Source organism: Staurois parvus, unplaced genomic scaffold, assembly GCF_062004578.1.
Source record: "Staurois parvus isolate SC_StPar_1 unplaced genomic scaffold, SC_StPar_1.0 ptg000049l, whole genome shotgun sequence".
NCBI lineage: Eukaryota > Metazoa > Chordata > Amphibia > Anura > Ranidae > Staurois > Staurois parvus.
This window is the reverse complement of record NW_028317845.1, coordinates 2,306,376-2,327,074: the sequence shown is the minus strand read 5'-3', so window position 1 is coordinate 2,327,074 and position 20,699 is coordinate 2,306,376. Positions and strand designations below refer to the sequence as shown.

Below are 20,699 nucleotides of genomic sequence, written 5' to 3'. Positions count from 1 at the left end.
AAAGCAAATTCGACATAATGTCACACAAACCTCCAAAAATGGGCTGGACAAAAGTATTGGCACCCTTTCACAACTGCGGATAAATAAGAATGTTACAAGCATGTGATGCTCCTGTAAACTCACCTGGGGCAAGTAACAGGTGTGGGCAATATAGAAATCACACCTGAAAGCAGATAAAAAGGAGAGACGTTCACTTAACCTTTGCATTGTGTGTCTGTCTGTGCCACACTAAGCATGGACAACAGAAAGAGGAGACGAGAACTGTCTGAGGACCTGAGAACCAAAATTGTGGCAAAATATCAACAATCTCAAGGTTACAAGTCCATCTCCAGAGAACTAGATTTGCCTTTGTCCACAGTGCGCAACATTATCAAGAAGTTTGCAACCCATGGCACTGTAGCTAATCTCCCTGGTCGTGGACGGATGAGGAAAATTGATGAAAGATTGCAACGCAGAATAGTCCGGATGGTGGATAAGCAGCCCCAAACATGTTCCAAAGACATTCAAGCTGTCCTGCAGGCTCAGGGAGCATCAGTGTCAGCGCGAACTATCCGTCGACATTTAAATGAAATGAAACGCTATGGCAGGAGACCCAGGAGGACCCCACTGCTGACACAGAGACATAAAAAAGCAAGACTACAGTTTGCCAAAATGTACTTGAGTAAGCCAAAAGCCTTCTGGGAAAACGTCTTGTGGACAGATGAGACCAAGATAGAGCTTTTCGGTAAAGCACATCATTCTACTGTTTACCGAAAACGGAATGAGGCCTACAAAGAACAAAACACAGTACCTACGGTAAAATATGGTGGAGGTTCAATGATGTTTTGGGGTTGTTTTGCTGCCTCTGGCACTGGGTGCCTTGACTGTGTGCAAGGCATCATGAAATCTGAGGATTACCAAAGGATTTTGGGTCGCACTGTAGGGCCCAGTGTCAGAAAGCTGGGTTTGCGTCCAAGATCCTGGGTCTTCCAGCAGGACAATGACCCCAAACATACGTCAAAAAGCACTCAGAAATGGATGGCAAAGAAGCGCTGGAGAGTTCTGAAGTGGCCAGCAATGAGCCCAGATCTAAATCCCATTGAACACCTGTGGAGAGATCTTAAAATTGCTGTTGGGAAAAGGTGTCCTTCCAATAAGAGAGACCTGGAGCTGTTTGCAAAGGAAGAGTGGTCCAAAATTCCGGGTGAGAGGTGTCAGAAGCTTATTGATGGTTATAGGAAGCGACTGATTTCAGTTATGTTTTCCAAAGGGTGTGCAACCAAATATTAAGTTAAGGGTGCCAATACTTTTGTCCAGCCCATTTTTGGGGTTTTGTGTGACATTATGTCATATTTGCTTTTCTGCCTCTGTTTTATATTTGTTCCAATACATACAAAGGGAATAAACATGTGTATAGCAAAACATGTGTTAATGCAATACCTTTTTTGTGTGAAATACTTGATTTTCAGGAAAAATATCAAGGGTGCCAACAATTTCGGCCATGACTGTATATAAAATTATATAGTATGAAACAATGTATATGTAAATATAAATAAATAAATATGATTAAATATAAATACTAATGGTCATCATGACCCTCGAATTCATATGTAGCAGCAAATCAGGAGCTCTCCAAGTATATATATATATATATATATATATATATATATATATATTTATATTAATCAGATGAACTATTGTTGGCATACCCTTTCAACCATGAAATTCTTGGGGTGCAAAAAATGGGGGAGTACTTCATTCCCAAATTAAGGTTAAAAATGGTAGTAATCGCCATCAAAATAGCAGCAGGGGATATGTCCGAAATGCACGGTGGATCAGTGGAACGCACGCTGTCCGACAACTGGAAGTATGGCGCAAGCCTGAATTCCAGCCGCCATTTATAGACATCACTTCCGGTAATACAGGAAGCTGAAAACCGGAAGTGCATCACTGCTTGTGCGTTTCGGCTATGCGTTCCAGCTGCTCACAGGGCAATTTGCCCATTGCCGCTGGTGATAAAGGGAACCCCTGACTTGTTCCTCGGGTCAATGGAAAGTACTCCAATAAACCCTCGTTAAGCTTTACCGGTGCCCTAGCGGCAGTATACAGCAATCTCACCCACTTCATTAATAGAGGACCAAATCCAAAAACTGACAGAACTCATCACAAGTAGTGCCACACTAACCAAACGCTTTGGCTGTGTCAAGGGAGAGAACTGCTCTTGCTCTCTTCATCTCTTTTGGAATCTGTAAATTTAAAAATAACCTTCTGATATTGAAGACTGTTGACCTTCCAGGAATATATCCAGATTAAGTTGGGTGGACCAGGGTATGTATACCCCTATTCGATCTAGAGTCCAACACACTCACTTACAGCTTAATATCTATTCAAAGCAAAGAAATTGCTCTATACGATGTGGGCTGGAGGGGATGTATCATTATAATCGTGGCTTCAGTCATGGATGGAGGTAGGTCTCCCTTATCAATTGCCCAATTTAACACACTCAGGAACTCTGGAAGTAATGTTTCTCCATATTGCTTATAAATTTCAGTTGGAAGCCCATCTGGCCCTGCTACTTTATGATTAGTATAATTTGACACTATCCACTGAAGTTCCTCAGTGGTAATAGGAGCTTCCCACATATTTCTGTCCTTATCTGAATGGACTGGAATCTCAGGAAAGAAAATTCCCCATCTCCCTTTCCACCTCCTGTGTTTTGGTTCTATATACAGTAAGTCTGTATAATCATTTTTAAAAGTGTTCGTTATTTCCTCAGGGCATGTGGTGACCCTTCCAGATTCAGTCACAATAGGTGATACAATAGTGGAAGCGTTATGACACCTGGCCAGAAAGGCCAACATATGCCCAGTGCCTTCTCCCTCCTCATAATATCACTGCTTCATAAAGAACCTTTTGTTTTCAGCTTTTATTAGGAAGACCATATGGTACATTTGCCGTATCTCAAGCCGCTTAGAAAAATTATCTGGGGATGGATCTTCAATATATACTTTTTCAACTTCAACCACCTCTCTCATAACTGACAACTCCCAATCTTTCAAGGTTTTTTTTTTATCTTAGAAACTTACTGAATTAAGAGTCCCCCTAGGAAAGGCCTTCAGAGAGTCCCATACCATTCCCTGCGATATTAACATTCTATTATATTCTAGAAACTCACTCAGGGTCCCTAACATATATTCGTTAGGTGTAATCAAGTTTTATCACAAAGGATTCATCTTCCATTCTCTTAGCTATTGACGCTCCCCGAAACCCATTGACGAAACCAATGGAATGTGGTCTGACAGCTATATATCTTATATCCTTAACCAGTGGTAGTAGACTATCATTCCCTACAGATAAATCTATTCTACAAGACGTCTACAAAACATTGAGTGAGTGGCTGAGTAACAAGAAAAAAACTGATCTGCTGGATGGTGAATTCGCCAAATATCCTTCAATCCCGCCTCAACAAATATCCTATATGAGGGAGGAAATTTATCCCTGTGGCTGTCCATCACCATGTTAAAATCTAGTAGGAATTTAGCAGGAATGTTGTAAGGTATGTTTTGGCAATTATAGCAGGGGCCTAAAAAATCAGTAGCACCTCCTTTTTATTATACTCATCTTGTTCTGGTCTGGTCTCATCTGGTGCTTTCAGAAAATATATGGTTTGGTGGGGCCTTTTACAAACTCTGAAAGCCGTAAGTAAAAAAGTATAACCCAGATTTTTAGACTAAAGTAATTATTTAAAGTTATGTGTACCTTCGATTTTTGCTGTTTCACAAAAAGGTGCAATTTAACATTTCCAAAGATTAGCTTAGGATTCCAAGCTTAATGTTTAGTAAGAATGTGTGTGTTACTGAGTTTGTGCCCGCTAATAATGATTCTAGTGTATTTTTTTGCAGAAATATTTTGATAAACGTTTATACAGATAAAAATTATGTCTAAAAAATCACCAGAACCTTCTTTTTATTCTACTGGTCTCTACTATGTTTTCAGAAAATTTATAGTTCACTGGATCTTTTGCAAATTCTGAAAGCTGCAAATGAAAAATAAAAAAATGGAAAAATTGCAAAAATGGTCTTAGTTTAAAAAATGAGTGCAGAGCCTGCCAGCAAAAAGGTTAAATCTTGATTGATTGTGCCAACTCCCTTGGTGCTGGTGGTTTCCCCAGCCCTTCCTAACTTTGTATGCTTTAAAAAAAAGGGCCTCCATGATCGCCATGCCTGGACAGTGCAGAATCTTCTCCCCATTCAGTACAGGGAGTCACCCCCTTCCCCCTGCAGTGGGACCAAGGGCTCCTGTGTACATATGACTCCAGGGATGTGTTCACTTTATTCACCTTCTCCAGCAGGGGGGAGGGTGGGTGCCTGCAATCCTTCTGGCCGGGCCTTCTTTAGGCCACATGCACACAGGGTGTTTGATATTCTTCTATGAAAGCATTTTACTCCTGGCAGGAAAAATCAGCTTAAAAGCATATGTACATTCGCTTATACACTTTTATGCGCACTCAGTGTTAATGTATTCTATTGGCCAGAATATTAACTATATTCTGGCCATTAGAATGCATTAATGCACAAATGCTTCTAAATGTGTCTAGTGTTTATGCACATTTCATGTCTTTTCTGCCCAAAAGCTCCTCTCCTGGATGGGAGTGAGGGGTCCCCTTTAATCACCCCCCTGCACTCCATCCTTGATTGAGGGTCTCCTTGTACAGGGCGTAGGGAGGGATGTTCCTATATTGCTGGATGGGGGCTGCCTGTACTTGTCTGTATTCTGAATGGGAGTGAGGGGCCCCCTCTGATCACACCCATGAACTCCTTGGTAGTGGCGGATCTCTGAATACACCTGGAAGTGTGTGTTTGTGGAGGGGGGGGGGGTGTTTCCCTGTACTCCAGTTATGGGTCTCAGATTACTGCCTGCACTCCTGTATGGGGGCCCCTGATTATTTCCAGATCCTCATTAGTGGTTGAGCTTTGTAGGTATGGTTTAAAGTAGCTCCATGTATTTCCATTGAGGAGCGAACTTTCATTATCCATTACTGGGCTTTCTGATTCTTTCAATATGGTATCTCTGTTCTCCAGTACAGAGGTCTCCTGTTACTCTTTGCCTGTAAGTACAGAGGTCTCTCTCAAGGCCAAAACAAGGAAGGGGGAAGGCAGAAAAGGCATGTTCCTTTGAAACAATGTTATGTAGTAGGGCAGAAGACTGTGGAAGCTTGCAGCCGCTCCTTTCTTCTGCTGCCTAACTGACAAGAGTGACAGCAGTGTCACTCATGTCAGAAGGAGTTGGGGCCCTCATAGCTGCTGGAGGGAGGATTTTCTGGCATTTTTGCCTCACAACAAAGTCAGAACATTTCTTCCTTCACCTCTGTTAGCCCATATTTTTCTGCACGACAAAGTTCATTGTGGTGTGCCCCAACCATTAGCACTATTTTAGTGCATGCCACAACCACTGCATTTCAGCTCGGTTCCGCATGCACTGTTTTTAGCCTGCCTATTACTCCACCTGGGGAGGGGGGGATGAAGTTTGACATCTTTGCCCTGGGCGCCGGATGACCTTGTCCCGCTACTGGTTCTGGGGTGGCCTGCTGTGTCACTCCCCATGGACCTGACACAGATAAACTGGTGTTTGTTGGAGTCTATACCAGGGGCGGACTGACCATTTGGAAACTCGGGCACTGCCCGAGGGCCCGGGGTCAGTAGGGGGCCCCATGAGATGCCCCTGGTACCTTTTTCATAGGCTTTTTTGAGTTTGGGCAAGGACACAGGGGCCCCATGATCCCCTATTACCCAGGGGCCCCATGAGTTGTCAGTCCGTCTCTGGTTTATACATGTCCCTGAGGTTTCATTAGCTCTGTAAAGAATAGTACTCTCCTCCGCCTTATCTTGGAAGTTATGAAAAATGTTGTTAATTACTGAATGAATGCAGATACTGGAAGCATATATCAATGCCGTCTTCCCCAAAAACATCGTCTGACATACCTGCAGCTATAGGAGCTTTAGAGCCTCCTGAAGAGACTATATCTTATGATTAGTCCCAAAAATCCCTACGTGATTTGTTCTGGAGAAGCAGCAGGCCACTGCCATAACTCCCATGCTTAAAGAAACCATAATGATTCCTACTGTAATATAGTACCACTTCAAAAACAGAAGAGTAGCCTGTAGCTCCGTGGTTCCTCAGACAGATCTATGTTAAAAATGTTGTTCTTAACCGCTTACCGTCCGCCCTATAGCAGAAATACTGCTACAGGGCAGCACGGGTGCGCATAATCACGTATATATACGTGATTTTGCATTTCCGGGTAGGGGTGTCAATCACCAGGTCCCAGCCGCTGATTGCCGAGGATCACCAACAGGGAGGAGGGCTGCTTTGTTTACCAACAGTCCTCCTCCCTTTCAGCTTGGGCACACTGCTCTGGATGGCTGAGCAGAGCCATCCAAAGCAGTGTGCTTTACAGTGAAGCACACACCCCCCGCCCTCCAGTAAAACACATCCAGCACACAGTTAACCCTTTGATCACCCCTTATTGTTAAAGAAGAACTACAAGATAGGCAAAAAAATAACCCATTAGTACACCCTCCTAAACAAAACATTAAGCAGTTAATAAAATTTTGAAATGCCTTGCCATTTAGAAGAAGAGTCTAATTGGATTTTCATGAACTCGTCTCTGTAATGATAATGATAAATAGGACAAATAGAGAGGGTGAATCTCAATAACAGGGGCACAGACCACAATAAAAACCTAAAAGCTGTGTTCTAATCCATCTCCACTCTTTCCAAAACTACTAGAAAAAATTGCCTTTAGTAATACTTTAACACTGCATGTTAAAACATATATGTTCCTTTATGAGTGTGTAAGGGTGTGTAAATTGCAATTTCTCAAATAAAAGATTTGCCAGTAGTCAGCCTTGTACACATGATGAGAATATCGGACACACTTTTTCTGGCAGAGATTTCTTCTTCTTTTTTTCATTCAGCCCACATACAAAAAAAGAACATAGCATATACACCCAGCAAGGACCAGCGACGTACTGGTACATCACTGGACTAACACCATTACAAGTGGGTGGATGAAGGGCGGTACCACACACTTTTTCTGGCAGAGATTTCTTCTCTTTTTTTTATTAAGCCCACATAAAAAAAAAGAATATAGCATATACACCCAACAAGGACCAGCGGCCTACTGGTACATCAATGGAATTTGAGTGGTTATATAAGGATGATGCCTGCTGCAGGCATCATCCTGGTATCGTTTTTTTCAGCCGGTGATCAGCTTTCATGTAAAAGCAATCCTAGTGGCTAATTAGCTGCAGGATTGCTTTTACAAGCAGTGGGAGAAGATGCCCCCCCTGCTGCCTTCCACGGGGAACCTGAGAATGCAGCCGGTGTTTCTGTCAGCTGACCATAGAGCTGATTGGAGACCAGAATGGTGCCAATCATCTCTACAGTCTAAGAAATTGGAAGCTACGAGCATTTCATCACTTCAGTTTTGCACGGTATAAACAGCACCATTTTTAAATTGGGAAAGCATCTGATCACACCGATCTTGGTGAGATTAGATAATGTAAGGGCAGAGGAGATATCTAGAGTCTGATAGACCCCAGATTTCTCAAAAAAGAATATATGACAATGCCCATTGATCTTATAGGGGATATTTGCATCCCCTGTGATAGCATTAAAAGTGATTAAAAAAAATGAAAGGAACAGTAAAAATAACTAAAAAAATCAAAATAACTTTAAAAAAACCCTCTTCCCCACCCCCCACGCTTGGTAGCTTGTAAGGGCTTTTAAAGTGTTGCCTATGGATATTAAAAATGTATTCAGTTTGTTGCCATTGCACAGGGCATGCACAGTTTTAAAGCATGTCATGTTTGGTTTCTATTTACTCAGCATACCATCATCTGTTATGATTTACCAAATAATTGGTGAATATATTGTGTTTTTGTGCATTAAAAGTACAAAAAAGTATTTTTTCTTTTTTTTTTTAAATTTGCGTTTGAAAAATCCCTGCATGGGTACTATGTGACATAAAAAATTGTATCCCCCACCATTTTATTCACTAGGGTGTCTGCTTTAAAAAATATTTAATGTTTGGGGGTTCAAAGTAATTTCCTAGCAAAAAATACAGATTTTTTTTCACAAAAAGTGTCAGAAAAGGCTTGGTCTTCAGGTGGTTAGAAAAGTGAGTGATGTGTGGCATAAACTTCTAATGCTGGGCATAAAATGCCCCCACCCCGTAAAATGACCTCTTTTTGGAAAGTAGACACTCCAAACTATTTGCTGAGAGGCATGTTGAGTCAATAGAATAATTAATTTTTTTTACAAGTTTTTGGAAAATGACAAAAAAAAATAATTTTCTTTTTACACAAAATTATCGCTTACATAATTTATTGCTCACAGATGCCATGGGTATATGTGGAATTTCTGCCCAAAATACATTCTGCTACTTCTCTCGAGTATGGGGATACCACATGTGAGAGACTTTTTGGCAGTCTAGCCAAGTTCAGGGCCCCAAAATCCAATAAGCACCTTCAGGCTTTTAAAGGGCTTTATTTCCTCATTACACTTCCTGACTACCAATCACAATTTCAGAGGCCCTGAAATGCCAGGATAGCATCAACTCCCCTCCCCAAATGACCCCTTTTTGGAAAGTAGACACCCCAAGGAATTTGATAAGAAGCATGGTGAGTATTTTGCAGATCTCGTTTGTTGCCACAAGTTTTTGGAAAATGAAGAAAGAAAACAAAAACATATTTTTTCTTTTCTTTTTAATATTTGAAAACCTTGTGAGAAAAAATGAGATCGGAAAAATACTCACAATGCCTCTTTTTAAATTCCTTGGGGTGTCTACTTTCCAAAAAGGGGTCATTTGGAGGGGTCTGGTGCTATCTTGGCATTTCCGGGCCTCCAAAATTGTGATAGGTAGTGAAGAAGTGAAATGAGGAAGTTACGCACCTTCAGGCTTTCAAAGTGGTCATTGGATTTTAGGCTTCTGTATGTGGCTAGGCTCCCACAAAGTCTCACACATGTGGTATCCTCATACTCGATAGAAGTAGCAGAATGTATTTTGGGTTGTAATTCCACATATACCCATGACTTGAGTGAGCAATATATAATTTAAATGACAACTTTGTGTAAAAAATAAATAAAATTTTGCCATTTTCCAAAAACTTGTGGCAAAAAAATAAATCTTATATGGACTCAATATGCCTCTCAGCAGATAGCTTAGGGTGTCTACTTTCCGAAAAGGGGTCATTTGGGTTTTTTTGTACTGTCCTGGTATTTTAGAACCTAAAGAAATGTGATGGGCAGTCAGCAAGTAAAAGCTGTGTAAATTCCATTATCTATACCATAGTTTGTAGACGCTATAACTTTCACACAAAGCAATCAATATACACCTATTGGGATTTTTTTTACCAAAAACATGTAGTAGAATACATTTTGTCCTAAATTTATGACGAAATGTGAGTTTTTCTGATATTTTTTATGACAGAAATGAGAAAATATTGTTTTTAAAAAATCAATTTTGTTCTTTTTTTGTTTATAACGCGAAAAATAAAAAGCGCACAGGTGATCAAATACCACCGCAAGAAAGCTCTATTTATGTGAAAAAAAGGACATAAATTTCATTTATGTACAGCATTGCATGACCGCGCAATTGTCAGTTACACTAGTGCAGCGCTGTATAGTTAAAAATGTCGTAAATTGCAGTATCTATACCAGCAATGGGCAAACTACGGCCCGGCGGACCTTTTAATCCGGCCTGCGGAGCTAGGCTCCTCTCACAGTCCGCCCTGAAGACCGGTGTAGCATGAAAATCTGTCTCCAATGAGGATCTGTCCCCCTCGACGTATCTGCGCATGTGCCGGAGATCGCCGATCGGCTGCTAATGCCTGAAACTGGCACATGCGCAGATACGTCGAGGGGGACAGATCCTCATAGGAGACAGATTTTCATGCTACACCGGAACGGCGCGGGAATACGGCGAGAGGAACGCGCGGAGTAAAGGTAAGTGAATTGACACAGGGGGGACTTGGGGACTTATTATGGGGGATGAATTAATATGGGGAATGAATTACTATAGGGGGGATGAATTACTATATGGGGGATGAATTACTATGGGGGATGAATTACTATATGGGGGATGAATTACTATATGGGGGATGAATTACTATATGGGGGATTAATTACTATATGGGGGATGAATTATTATGGGGGATGAATTATTATGGGGGATGAATTACTATATGGGGGATGAATTACTATGGGGGATGAATTACTATATGGGGGATGAATTACTATATGGGGGATGAATTACTATATGGGGGATGAATTACAATGTGGGGGATGAATTACTATATGGGGGATGAATTACTATATGGGGGATGAATTACTATGTGGGGGATGAATTAATATGGGGAATGAATTACTATAGGGGGGATGAATTACTATATGGGGGATGAATTACTATGGGGGATGAATTACTATATGGGGGATGAATTACTATGGGGGATGAATTACTATATGGGGGATGAATTACTATGGGGGATGAATTACTATATGGGGGATGAATTACTATGGGGGATGAATTACTATATGGGGGATGAATTACTATGGGGGATGAATTACTATGGGGGATGAATTACTATGTGGGGGATGAATTACTATGTGGGGGATGAATTACTATGGGGGATGAATTACTATATGGGGGATGAATTACTATGGGGGATGAATTACTATATGGGGGATGAATTACTATGTGGGGGATGAATTACTATGTGGGGGATGAATTACTATGGGGGATGAATTACTATATGGGGGATTAATTACTATATGGGGGATTAATTACTATGCTTACTATGGGGGAATATTACTATACTTACTATGGATGACACATACACATCATTCATCTACTCTTGGTCCGGCCCCCGGGTCCAATATATGAACCCATTGCGGCCCTCAAGTCAAAAAGTTTGCCCACCCCTGATCTATACCATAGTTTGTAGATGCTATACCTTTCACACAAAGCAATCAATATACACTTATTGGGATTTTTTTTTACCAAAACATGTAGCAGAATACCTTTTGACCTAAATTTATGACTAACTTTTAGTTTACTATATATTTTTTATAGCCGAAAGTAAAAAATATTGGGGTTTTTTTCAACATTTTTGGTCTTTGTTTATAGCGCAAAAAATAAAAAGCGCACAGGTGATCAAATAACACCAAAAGAAAGATCTATTTGTGTGAAAAAAAGGGTGTAAATTTTGTTTGGGTACAGCATGACCGTGCAATTACCAGTTGAAATAGTGCAGTGCTGAATAGCAAAAAGAGGTCTGGTCAGGAAGGGGGTTAAATCCTCAGGATGGCAAGTGGTTAAAGATTAAAGCTTGCTCTACTTGATCTATGTGTGCTTCATTGTTTTTTTTTGCATCAGACAACTGTTTCCCAGATTTGTAGGGCTGCCACCTTGTCTTCTGCCAACACAATTTTTAAGTTTTACCAGGTAGGTGTTCAGGCCTCATCTCAGCTTTGGATGTAAAGGTCCATCACACAACTCTTTGTGCTGTAGGCAGCCCCCAGTTTCATTGTTTTGTTATGTTGGCTTGTTAGCATGTTTTGCTGTGTAGCTCACATTGATTGCTTTTGGGCATCCCAGTTGTCTCTAAATCCTGTGTCCCCTAATGAAGGGAAAAGAAAATAGGATTTTTGTAGGATTCTTTGAAAATCTTTTCTAATTCGAATTTTGCACTATTGGCGGGCCACAGCAACAGCCGATTTTCGAGCAACCATCGAATTTGACTGATTGGGCAAGTTGGAAATTTTTTGAAAAACAAACAAATTTTTAATTAATGATCAGAGAATCATGTGAGAAATGTAATTCAAAAAGAAATGAGCATGAGCTGTAACCTGGAAAAAAAAGAACATTCTTGGCCACAAAAATTCTTTTCTGTAGCAACATCAGGTGAAATGAAAGGCTTGGTTGGTCAAATTTCCAAATCAGTGGTGGCACCAACGGATTACAAAATGCATCAAATTTCCAATTTTCTAAAGAAAATTTGTTTGGAATTCAACCCATGTATGGCCTGCAAGAGTTCATTAGGGACACAGGTGTGTTATGATCTAGTTCTCGTACTTTTTTTTTTCAAACTGAGGTGTGCCAGGAGCGGTAGGGGTTATACCAGGCTGGTCGCTATTTTATTTGCCAGTGTTCAAATCCTTCTGTAGATAGAACTAAAAACCAGTTGTCTCAGAATCCTGTATCCTGTGTCTTTAATGAACCCTAAGAAATGTTCTTCAATAACGACAAAAATCCTATGTTTGTCTAGTGGACAAATATATTGTTTCTTTCTGATGCTGACTTGTATCTTCCTGTGATTCTTTATAAATAAAAAAAATAAATAATGGCTATCCAACTACCCCCTTCTTGATTCCGATTGTTGCTTACATCCCGCACTGTTTTGTTGGCCTACTTTTACTTATGTACTTATGTATTATGCTCTTCTTTGGATGTTTCCTTGCATTTGGATTTCTTGCACTTTTTAACTCTTATGCTACATTCACACTTGTGGGACTCCAAAGTTGCACGATTTCCAGAGCGACTTTGGAATGCGACTTTGAGTGCGACTATGATCTATTTTTACTCTCTCTGGCAATAAGTTGCATCATAGTCACATCAAAGTAGTGCAGGAACCTTTTCAAAATCACTGCGACTTTAGGTCGCACAGATCTGAATGGTTGCCATTGAAAACAATGGGCTGTGACTTGCCATGAGACTTTATGTGTTCAAAGTCGCATGACAAGTCACACAAGTGTGAATGGAGCCTTATGGTATGTTGTACAATACTTGCTTTTTCTTTTTGTTCCAGTTATAGTTGTTTTTTCTTTTTGTTCCAGTTTTTTTTACATCTCTATTTTTCTGTATTGTTTAAATTTCAATAAAGTCTGTTAATAAAAAGATGTAGAATTTGTTTTTAAAAATAATGTTTAAAAAAATAAATAAAATAAATACTTAGGATGGAACTAATCCCAGTGCAACGGTTATCACTGCTGGACAATTACATGGACCCACTCCCAGTGGATGTATCACATACGTAACTGCTTTTTTTGTGCTTGTGAGCCTTTCATCTGATTTTGTATATGACATTTGCCATCTGTCTTGACTATTAGTTTGAGTTTTGATCTGGGATTTCCCTGCAAACTTACATTTTGTGTCATTGGACTCTAGCCTGTGTACAGGCAACATACATAACACCTCTTAGTTTCAGCTCAGACACTGAAAGAAATGAAGTAACAGCTATGATTATTATTATATAGACAAGGACTGATACATTTTAAACATAACTTTAAATATTTATACATGTTTGAGCATAAGCTCAAAATTGTTCCTGGCATTTTCACCTTGAAACCTAAATTCCATAATTGTGTTTGATTTCCTCTTGGCTTTCTTTCTAAAATCCTATCCAGGCAGCCATTACCTGGCATCAATATCTCCATTACTTATAACACTTTACCAGGCCTGTCCGTATAACCAGCTCAGTGGTTTAGTCATAACTGAGTCTACATAATGTCATGTGTTAATGGACTCATTTGCATTCTGTGTTTCTGTCCTGTGCTGAAGACGTTATGGGTTAAAGTATCAAAAGTAACTCATACCTTTGATGGTAAATTATAGGGGAAATCATAGCAAGCTTTTAAGACACAAGGTCTCTTTGTTAAGCAGATTACAGTGAAACTAAACTCTGCTTCTTACCAAAGCTATTATGCAGCCCTCCAGCTGCCTGTCACGAATCTAACGTGTTTGGATGTATGTAAACCCTTATAATTAACTTCTTTTACCTGCTCTCTTTTGGTCAGTTAAATACACCATTATAGTATTTTGTTATGTCCGATAAGTGTAAAAATATACCTGTTTATCTTGCCAGAAATATAGTACTGATGGTGGTGGTCAGCACCAGAGCACATCTGCTGCAATGAGGTTGATTTACTAAATCTGGAGAGTCAAAATCTGGTGCAGCTCTGCATAGAAGTCAATCAGCTTTCAGGTTTTTTTAATCAAAGCTAAATTGAATACGCTGAAGTTAGAAGCTGATTGGCTAGCATGCACAGCTGCACTGGATTTTGCACGCTCCAGTTTTAGTAAACCAACTCCAATGGGTTATGTTGCTGCTGTTATAGGATGGTGCTTAGCCAGAGCCAGTGGCTTTGCCTAAACAGAAATTCAACCTTATGACAGCAGCCATGTGTTTGACAACCTGGAATGTTAGATGGGTTTAAAGAAAAAACTTCTTAGGTGCGAATGAGAAGGATGCTTAAGCCCCTCCTGCCTTGGAGAGCCAATAATTTCAGTTTACAAATTTCCATATTTTTTATTTTATAAAATTAACATTCTAAATATTTTATAGTTATGTTTTAAATGTTTATTTAGAAAGAAATATTAGTGATGTTTATCTTTTTTAACAATAGTACTTAAAATTTTCTTAAGGCCTCTAGTTTAGCCAGTACAAGTTATTTTAACAGTTTTCAAAAAAGAAGGAAATGTACTTCCAAGAATATGTCTTGTTTATTTTATATTTATAGAGGAATATCAAGTCAAATCCAGCTACATAAAAAAAAAGTATTGTTTTGTAGTAGCACTGAGTTGCAAAAGAGGTGGAACTCAGAAAACACGCAAATTTGTCTTATCTCTTTTATGGCAGGTTTTCTTTGTAAGTGCTGAATATTTGAAGCTGACCACAGATGGTAGATATCCATTAAGTTACAAGATACAGATAAAGATGTATGCTTTATATTTACAGGAGAGCAGTGGTTGTAACACCTGGCAAGAGCTGGAAGGTGTCAGAGAAGAATGTGAGTCACTGCAACAAGCACTAAATACCATAACCCAGGTATGAGGCTTCATTGGACCATTACTTATTTTTAATATGCTTCTTAACAATGGATAGCCTATTGTCTATTTTGTTGGCTGGCTGTGGACATATTTGTGGATGTGTCCAAATGTATTTTAGAACTATTATTACTGAATGCAGCAATATAAAGTCTGGAGTACATTGGTTCTTCCTTTTGTATATCTTTGATAAAGCTTGATTTTCCTCGTCTGCTTTTATCACACAGCTGAGCATTGCCACCTCTTAAACATCTTTAAAAAAAAACACTAAGTTTTGTTTACACTCATTGCCAGGGTACTCTCTTTATTTCCCTGTATTATTCCACTAATTCAGAGCTCTTTTGCAGCCTGGAGTGCCCAAAGTTTGGTGATTCCCTCCAGGTGATTCCCTTCAGATGTGGAGCAATAACTTCAGACTTTAAGGCTTGGTTCACACTGCTGCGACATAGGATCTGACTTGTGAGACCTCCAAGTCAGGTGACACGTGAAATTTAGTGTTTCCCTATGAGCGCCATCTTAACTGATACTACACGTCGGTCCGACTTTAGAAAAGGTTCCTGCACTACTTTGGTCCGACTTTGATACAACTTCATTGCCACAGAGTGTACAAAGTCACTACAACATTGTATCAGAGTCGCACTCCAAAGTTGCACTGATTCGGGCTAGTGTAAACCGAGCCTCAGAGTTATCTCAGTCAAATGATTGGTGGAGCCAGTAAGGGAGAAACACACCAAAGTTCTTTTTTTTACTGTATATGATGTTTTTCTACTTTGTAAATGTGAGTGGAGAAACTATTTAATTCTAACCATACATCCTGCATTTGGACCATGCTCCTCTGTTTTCTTCTTCAGTTGAACCACACTAGATCCTTGCCTACCAACTAAAGTCACAGAGAGAGATAATCAGCCATATAAATGTTGTACTAATAACTGGCACTTTCCTATTGCAGCAGTTGTGCCTAAATATGACTTTATAGTCAGCCAGCAAAAAAGACGTAATTCACACAGCTCGTGGCCAGACACTCCTCCTCCCCTTCTCAGCAGTACAAGACTGTGTGAGGACATGCTGATGGGAGTGACTATTACTCAGCTCTGCCAGCACAGAGTATTGGAGAGAAGTGCAGGAAGCAGCAATTTCATTGAGAAAAATAAGATTTTGTGAAGTCACAACTCATAACTTGCATGGGTACAAGGCTATAGAAAAATACAAATGTCTGAGACTTCTGTGTGGCTTTAATGACATGTAACTTCAGCTTTCCACCTCCTTTTGAACTTTATCCTCGTACTTGTATGTTCTATTTGGCTCATGTATGAACATTCAGTTTGGATGTAAGTAAGGAGTTTGAATTATGCCATTAAATATAATAAACATGAACATTCCTTACAACATTTCAAAAAGGGAATTGTTAAGGCAAGATGTTAACAAAGTGTGCTGTTCCAGGTCATCATACCTATAATTTTTATGGCAGTTGCTTCCCTCTGAAAATTAACTTTTTTATTATTAAGGTGTTTCCAACATGCACGCAGTTATCATTTACATAACACATACCTTTTGAAAGAGATACTTTTATTGCAGCCGCAAGTAAAAGAGACATGTGGACTCTGAGTATTCTTGAGCCTATATCAGCAGCATTTCCTATCAAAGTAATTCATTTCAGCAGTGCTGATATGATCCAAGAACGTACAGCATAACCAAGTCTTGAGCAAGCAAGGTTACCAGAGTTGGATGTAGCAGTGCTGTAAGTAAGACACATAAATGGGTGCTAAGAACAGATAAGGGATAAAGTGACAAGAGAGTGATGAAGCAGCAGAGTCCAAGAGACACAAGCAACCAATTCAGGGTACAAAGGACCCAAAACACCACAAGGCATGATGTGAAAATAAGATGCAGATTCATGGTGGATGGAGACAGGTACACAAGGGAATGCTGAAAAACATGAAAGACAACAGGGTTGCTAGAGTCTCTAAAACACAACAGAGGTACCAATCATAAAGTGGCACGAGGCAGGGAGCCCCAAACAAGAAAAAAGGGAAATATACATAGTACATAAAACTGATGAGGACAAAAAAAAGTTTAGAAAACCTGATTGGGAAATGGAAAGACCAAACAAAAAAACACCATACAAACAAAAAAAGCACAAGGCTAAAGTTCAAAGAGTAGACTAGAGCATGGGATTTGGACTAATCCAGAATCACAATGATCCAGCAATGCCTACACACAAGACTAAATCTAAATGACAATTATAATAACACAAAATGTCTAAAGAGCAGGGACACCTACAAAGACTAATTACACAAGGAAAATGCAAAAGCACTTGCATCCATAGTCCAGAAAATAAGGAGCATGTCCAGAAATGGAGAGGCTTTGGGTTCAGACCCAGACACAAATTTACAGCCTTACTGCCCATTACTCAGTGATTGGGGATTCAGGAGCAGCATAACACCTGCAATGAAACCATTAAAAAGAAGTTGAAAATGATTTCTCTGAAATGGGAAACAGTTACTGCCAAAACATTTATTCATTCTGGGGAATTGCAACATGAAATAAATTGTAATTTGTATTAAAAGTCTAAAATCTAAGACAGGAAATATGAGCAAAGCATATCTATCTCTAGTGTGTACTTCCCTCAATTAAAGTATAATTAAAGGCAAAACATTTTCATTTTGGATAGAGTGGGGAGGGATTAGAACTCCTGTCAGTTTTTATTGCTGTCTGTGTCCCCATTGGGGGCAGATGCACCCTCTCTATGTGTCGTGTTTACCATTATCATTAAAAGTGAAAGTAAAGAAAATCCTAAATTTTTGATTGTCTCCAGTTGTGACCTGAGGATCCCCAGTGGATTCCCTTAATCTGCAGGGATTTCCTCTCACTTCCCATTTGGCTATGGCACAGGATGTGATGGAAAATCTCCCCAATGGGACACAGATGGTAAAACAAAATCTGAGAGGGATTATAACTCTCCCTTGCTCTATCCATAATGAAAAAAAGTTTTGACTATAGTTATAGTTTAAGAGCACTAGGTGTTATTTCTGTCTGCTGCTTTGTTCCTCTGCTATCAGCATGAGTCACTTCTGACAAGTTTTTCTGACTCCAAGAGAAAAAAGGTGATGGAAGGGAGCTCCGGTGCACAGACTGTGATTGACAGCCTCAGTTCTGTTCCTGTGTGAAGGGGTGTATGTCCCTTAAATTCAGCTCCCTGTCCCCTGTTTTTTGGAAGCCCATACAAGCTGGATATGTTTTGCCTTTTAAAGGGATGTAGAGGAGAGAAGACTGCAGATAAACAGGCACAATTTATGTAGGAGGATTTGTTTCATTTCTGTGTATCACCTGAGGCCAGTCAATTCACTGGGTATATGTATGGGTTTACAACCACTTTAATGCAATGGTGCTAAAAAGAAGCAAATATTTATAGCATAATCATCTGCAACCAGTCAGGTTTGAATTTTTATCCGTTTAACATAGACTAAGGAAATATAAGTGCAGACCGGTTCATTTTGTTTGTGTTGCATTATCTGACAATCTCTTATTCACTGTGGCAAATAGTACAACTGTGGCAAACAATACCCATTCTGTAGGCTACTGTCTGGTGATACATCTGTGAGCCTTAAACTATAGACCATTTTGCTGTTTGTTTTTCCAGATATGCCAAACAGATAGTGTAAACCCTGATACGGACAGTTCAGCGAGTACTGGAGGTGATGAACTTAGACGGGTTGCTTCTCCATCAAGTAGGAGATCTCCCAGTCATGGCCGTTCCCCATATAGACAAGAGGCAGCTGCTAAAATGGTTCAGAGTACTCTGCACAAGCGCCAGGAAAGAGAGAAGGTGGGATAGTATGACATTATATCTCATATTTTGTATACAACTTTAACATTCATCATAATCTATGAAGTGGCAGCATAACTTATTGATAAACAATTTTTTCAACTGCATACACAAACTTGTGAATATAATTGAAACAAATGGTATTTCCCACCAGATTTCTTTTACTATATTACTATTTCTTTTTATTATTGCTTTCATAAGTCAGTACAAAACCCAGCCTCCTGTCTGTACTTACTGTACTTGTCCTTGGGCAGGAGCTTGTGTCTGAACTGACACTGGTTCGGCAGTCAGTGGAGGACACTAAGAAGCAACTGCTGGAGAGTCTGCAGGAGGCTGAGAGGCGAGGAATAGAGCTCAGGAGAGAGAAGGATGAGATCGGTAACTTGCTGGAGAGCGTGAAACAAGAATCTCAGAGATGTCAGGCCAGCCTGGATTCCCTGAACAGGTACACTACAAGTGGTGTGCATAACAGCAAGCTTCACATTTTCATCTTGTTGAAAAATGTTACCACAATAATACTCCATGCAATATTTTTAAAATAATGTATCCTGCTTTCCACATGCTGAACATTTCTCCTTTTGATATCTAATGATAGTTCTATAAAGTTGGGTACACTTGTAGTTGGTAAGTAGAATGATGCAATAGGTTGGTTGTAATAGGGTTCCCGGAACAACAAAGAAAACAGACCTTTAAAAAGTGTACCTTCAACCACAAAGACAATGGGAACACAAAAAAGGGAGATGAAAGGGGGGCAGAGACTTGGTTTAATAAGGGAGGTCATGTGTTTAACAGTCTAAAGATTGGGAACCATAAATATAAAGACTGCATTTAGCAATATTTCAGTATAAGTTAGACTAGATGAAAAGACCATCTATGGCCCACACTAGAAGCTTTCCTGGACACAGTCTTTATTTCCACGGGTATTTGCCCACTATTTATTTTCTATTTAACAGAAGTAATAGTATTTAGTTGGTGTATTCTGCAACATTTTACATTTATTTTCATCCCTGACTCCAAAGGAGCTTACAGTCATTGTACAACAGGCATACTTAATAGGGCCAGTATATTTACTAGTATGATTTTCAATCCTGGGAGGAGTACTCAGTAGAAAAACACTCTAACATGGGAAAAATAGAACCCCCCCCCCATGCATTTATTATCCTTTAGTATTATAACTCAAGGCCCTAATGCTGCAATTTAACAGAGATAGGTACGTAATAAGGAACTTCCAGGAACTCTTCAGTTCTAATCAGTTGAATAATTTTCTATACATTTGCTGAACAGACTTAAGTGCCATTGTGTTGCTGTTCTTAGAGAGAAGGAAGCTGTGGAGGAATCCCTGCAGACAGCAAAGCAGCGGGCTGAGGCCTCACTGCTGGAGATTGAAAGACTGAAGGCAGTGAATGCAGAGTTACTACGCCAGAGGGATGTCCTGGAGGAGCAGAAGGAGGAGCTGAACAGGGAGAGAGAGCGCAACCAGAAAGAGCTGGGAAGAGGGTGAGAGGAGCTGCATTTTTATGTCATGTATGCACAATTCAGATGATAGCTTGTGTAAGGTGTTGGGGTCATTTATGCAACATAATAGAAGCTAACTATATCTACAAATACCAAATTAGCATTATGTATGAGTACTTCAGCATGATGGATGTTCTACAATTCACCTTCTTCTGGGATATTTGGGAGTTCCATGTTGGTGTGCAACACATTCACTTTTTCACCAAGGTTCTGTGTGAAGCAGGGGAGCCGATTGCTCAGGATGAGGCAACCAATCAGTGATGCTGCCTCATACAGAATCTTCCATTGATCAAGGCAAAGAAATGGCAGCGAAAGAGAGCCCATGCTATTGAGTGGGTAGATATTGCAGGGTTGTAAATGTTGCTGCTCTCATGAGAGCAGCAAGGGAGAGTATTATACCTCATGTCAAATTTTTACATTATGTCCACTTTATTATTGTCACTTCCTAGCCAGTTATAAATTCGCCAACATGACAATTTACACAGTTATACA

At 39.8% G+C, this 20,699-nt stretch overlaps 1 protein-coding gene across 1 annotated transcript in view; it reads left to right on the top strand.

Annotated features, from left to right (window-relative positions):
* Positions 1 to 20,699, top strand: part of CROCC2 (ciliary rootlet coiled-coil, rootletin family member 2) — a 158,310-nt gene that overhangs the window by 89,220 nt on the left and 48,391 nt on the right. The window contains exons 11-14 of the mRNA XM_089665869.1: positions 14,778 to 14,867; positions 18,507 to 18,692; positions 18,947 to 19,137; positions 20,007 to 20,189. Coding sequence (XP_089521995.1) covers positions 14,778 to 14,867; positions 18,507 to 18,692; positions 18,947 to 19,137; positions 20,007 to 20,189 — 650 coding nt within the window. The remainder of the gene's footprint in view (positions 1 to 14,777; positions 14,868 to 18,506; positions 18,693 to 18,946; positions 19,138 to 20,006; positions 20,190 to 20,699) is intronic.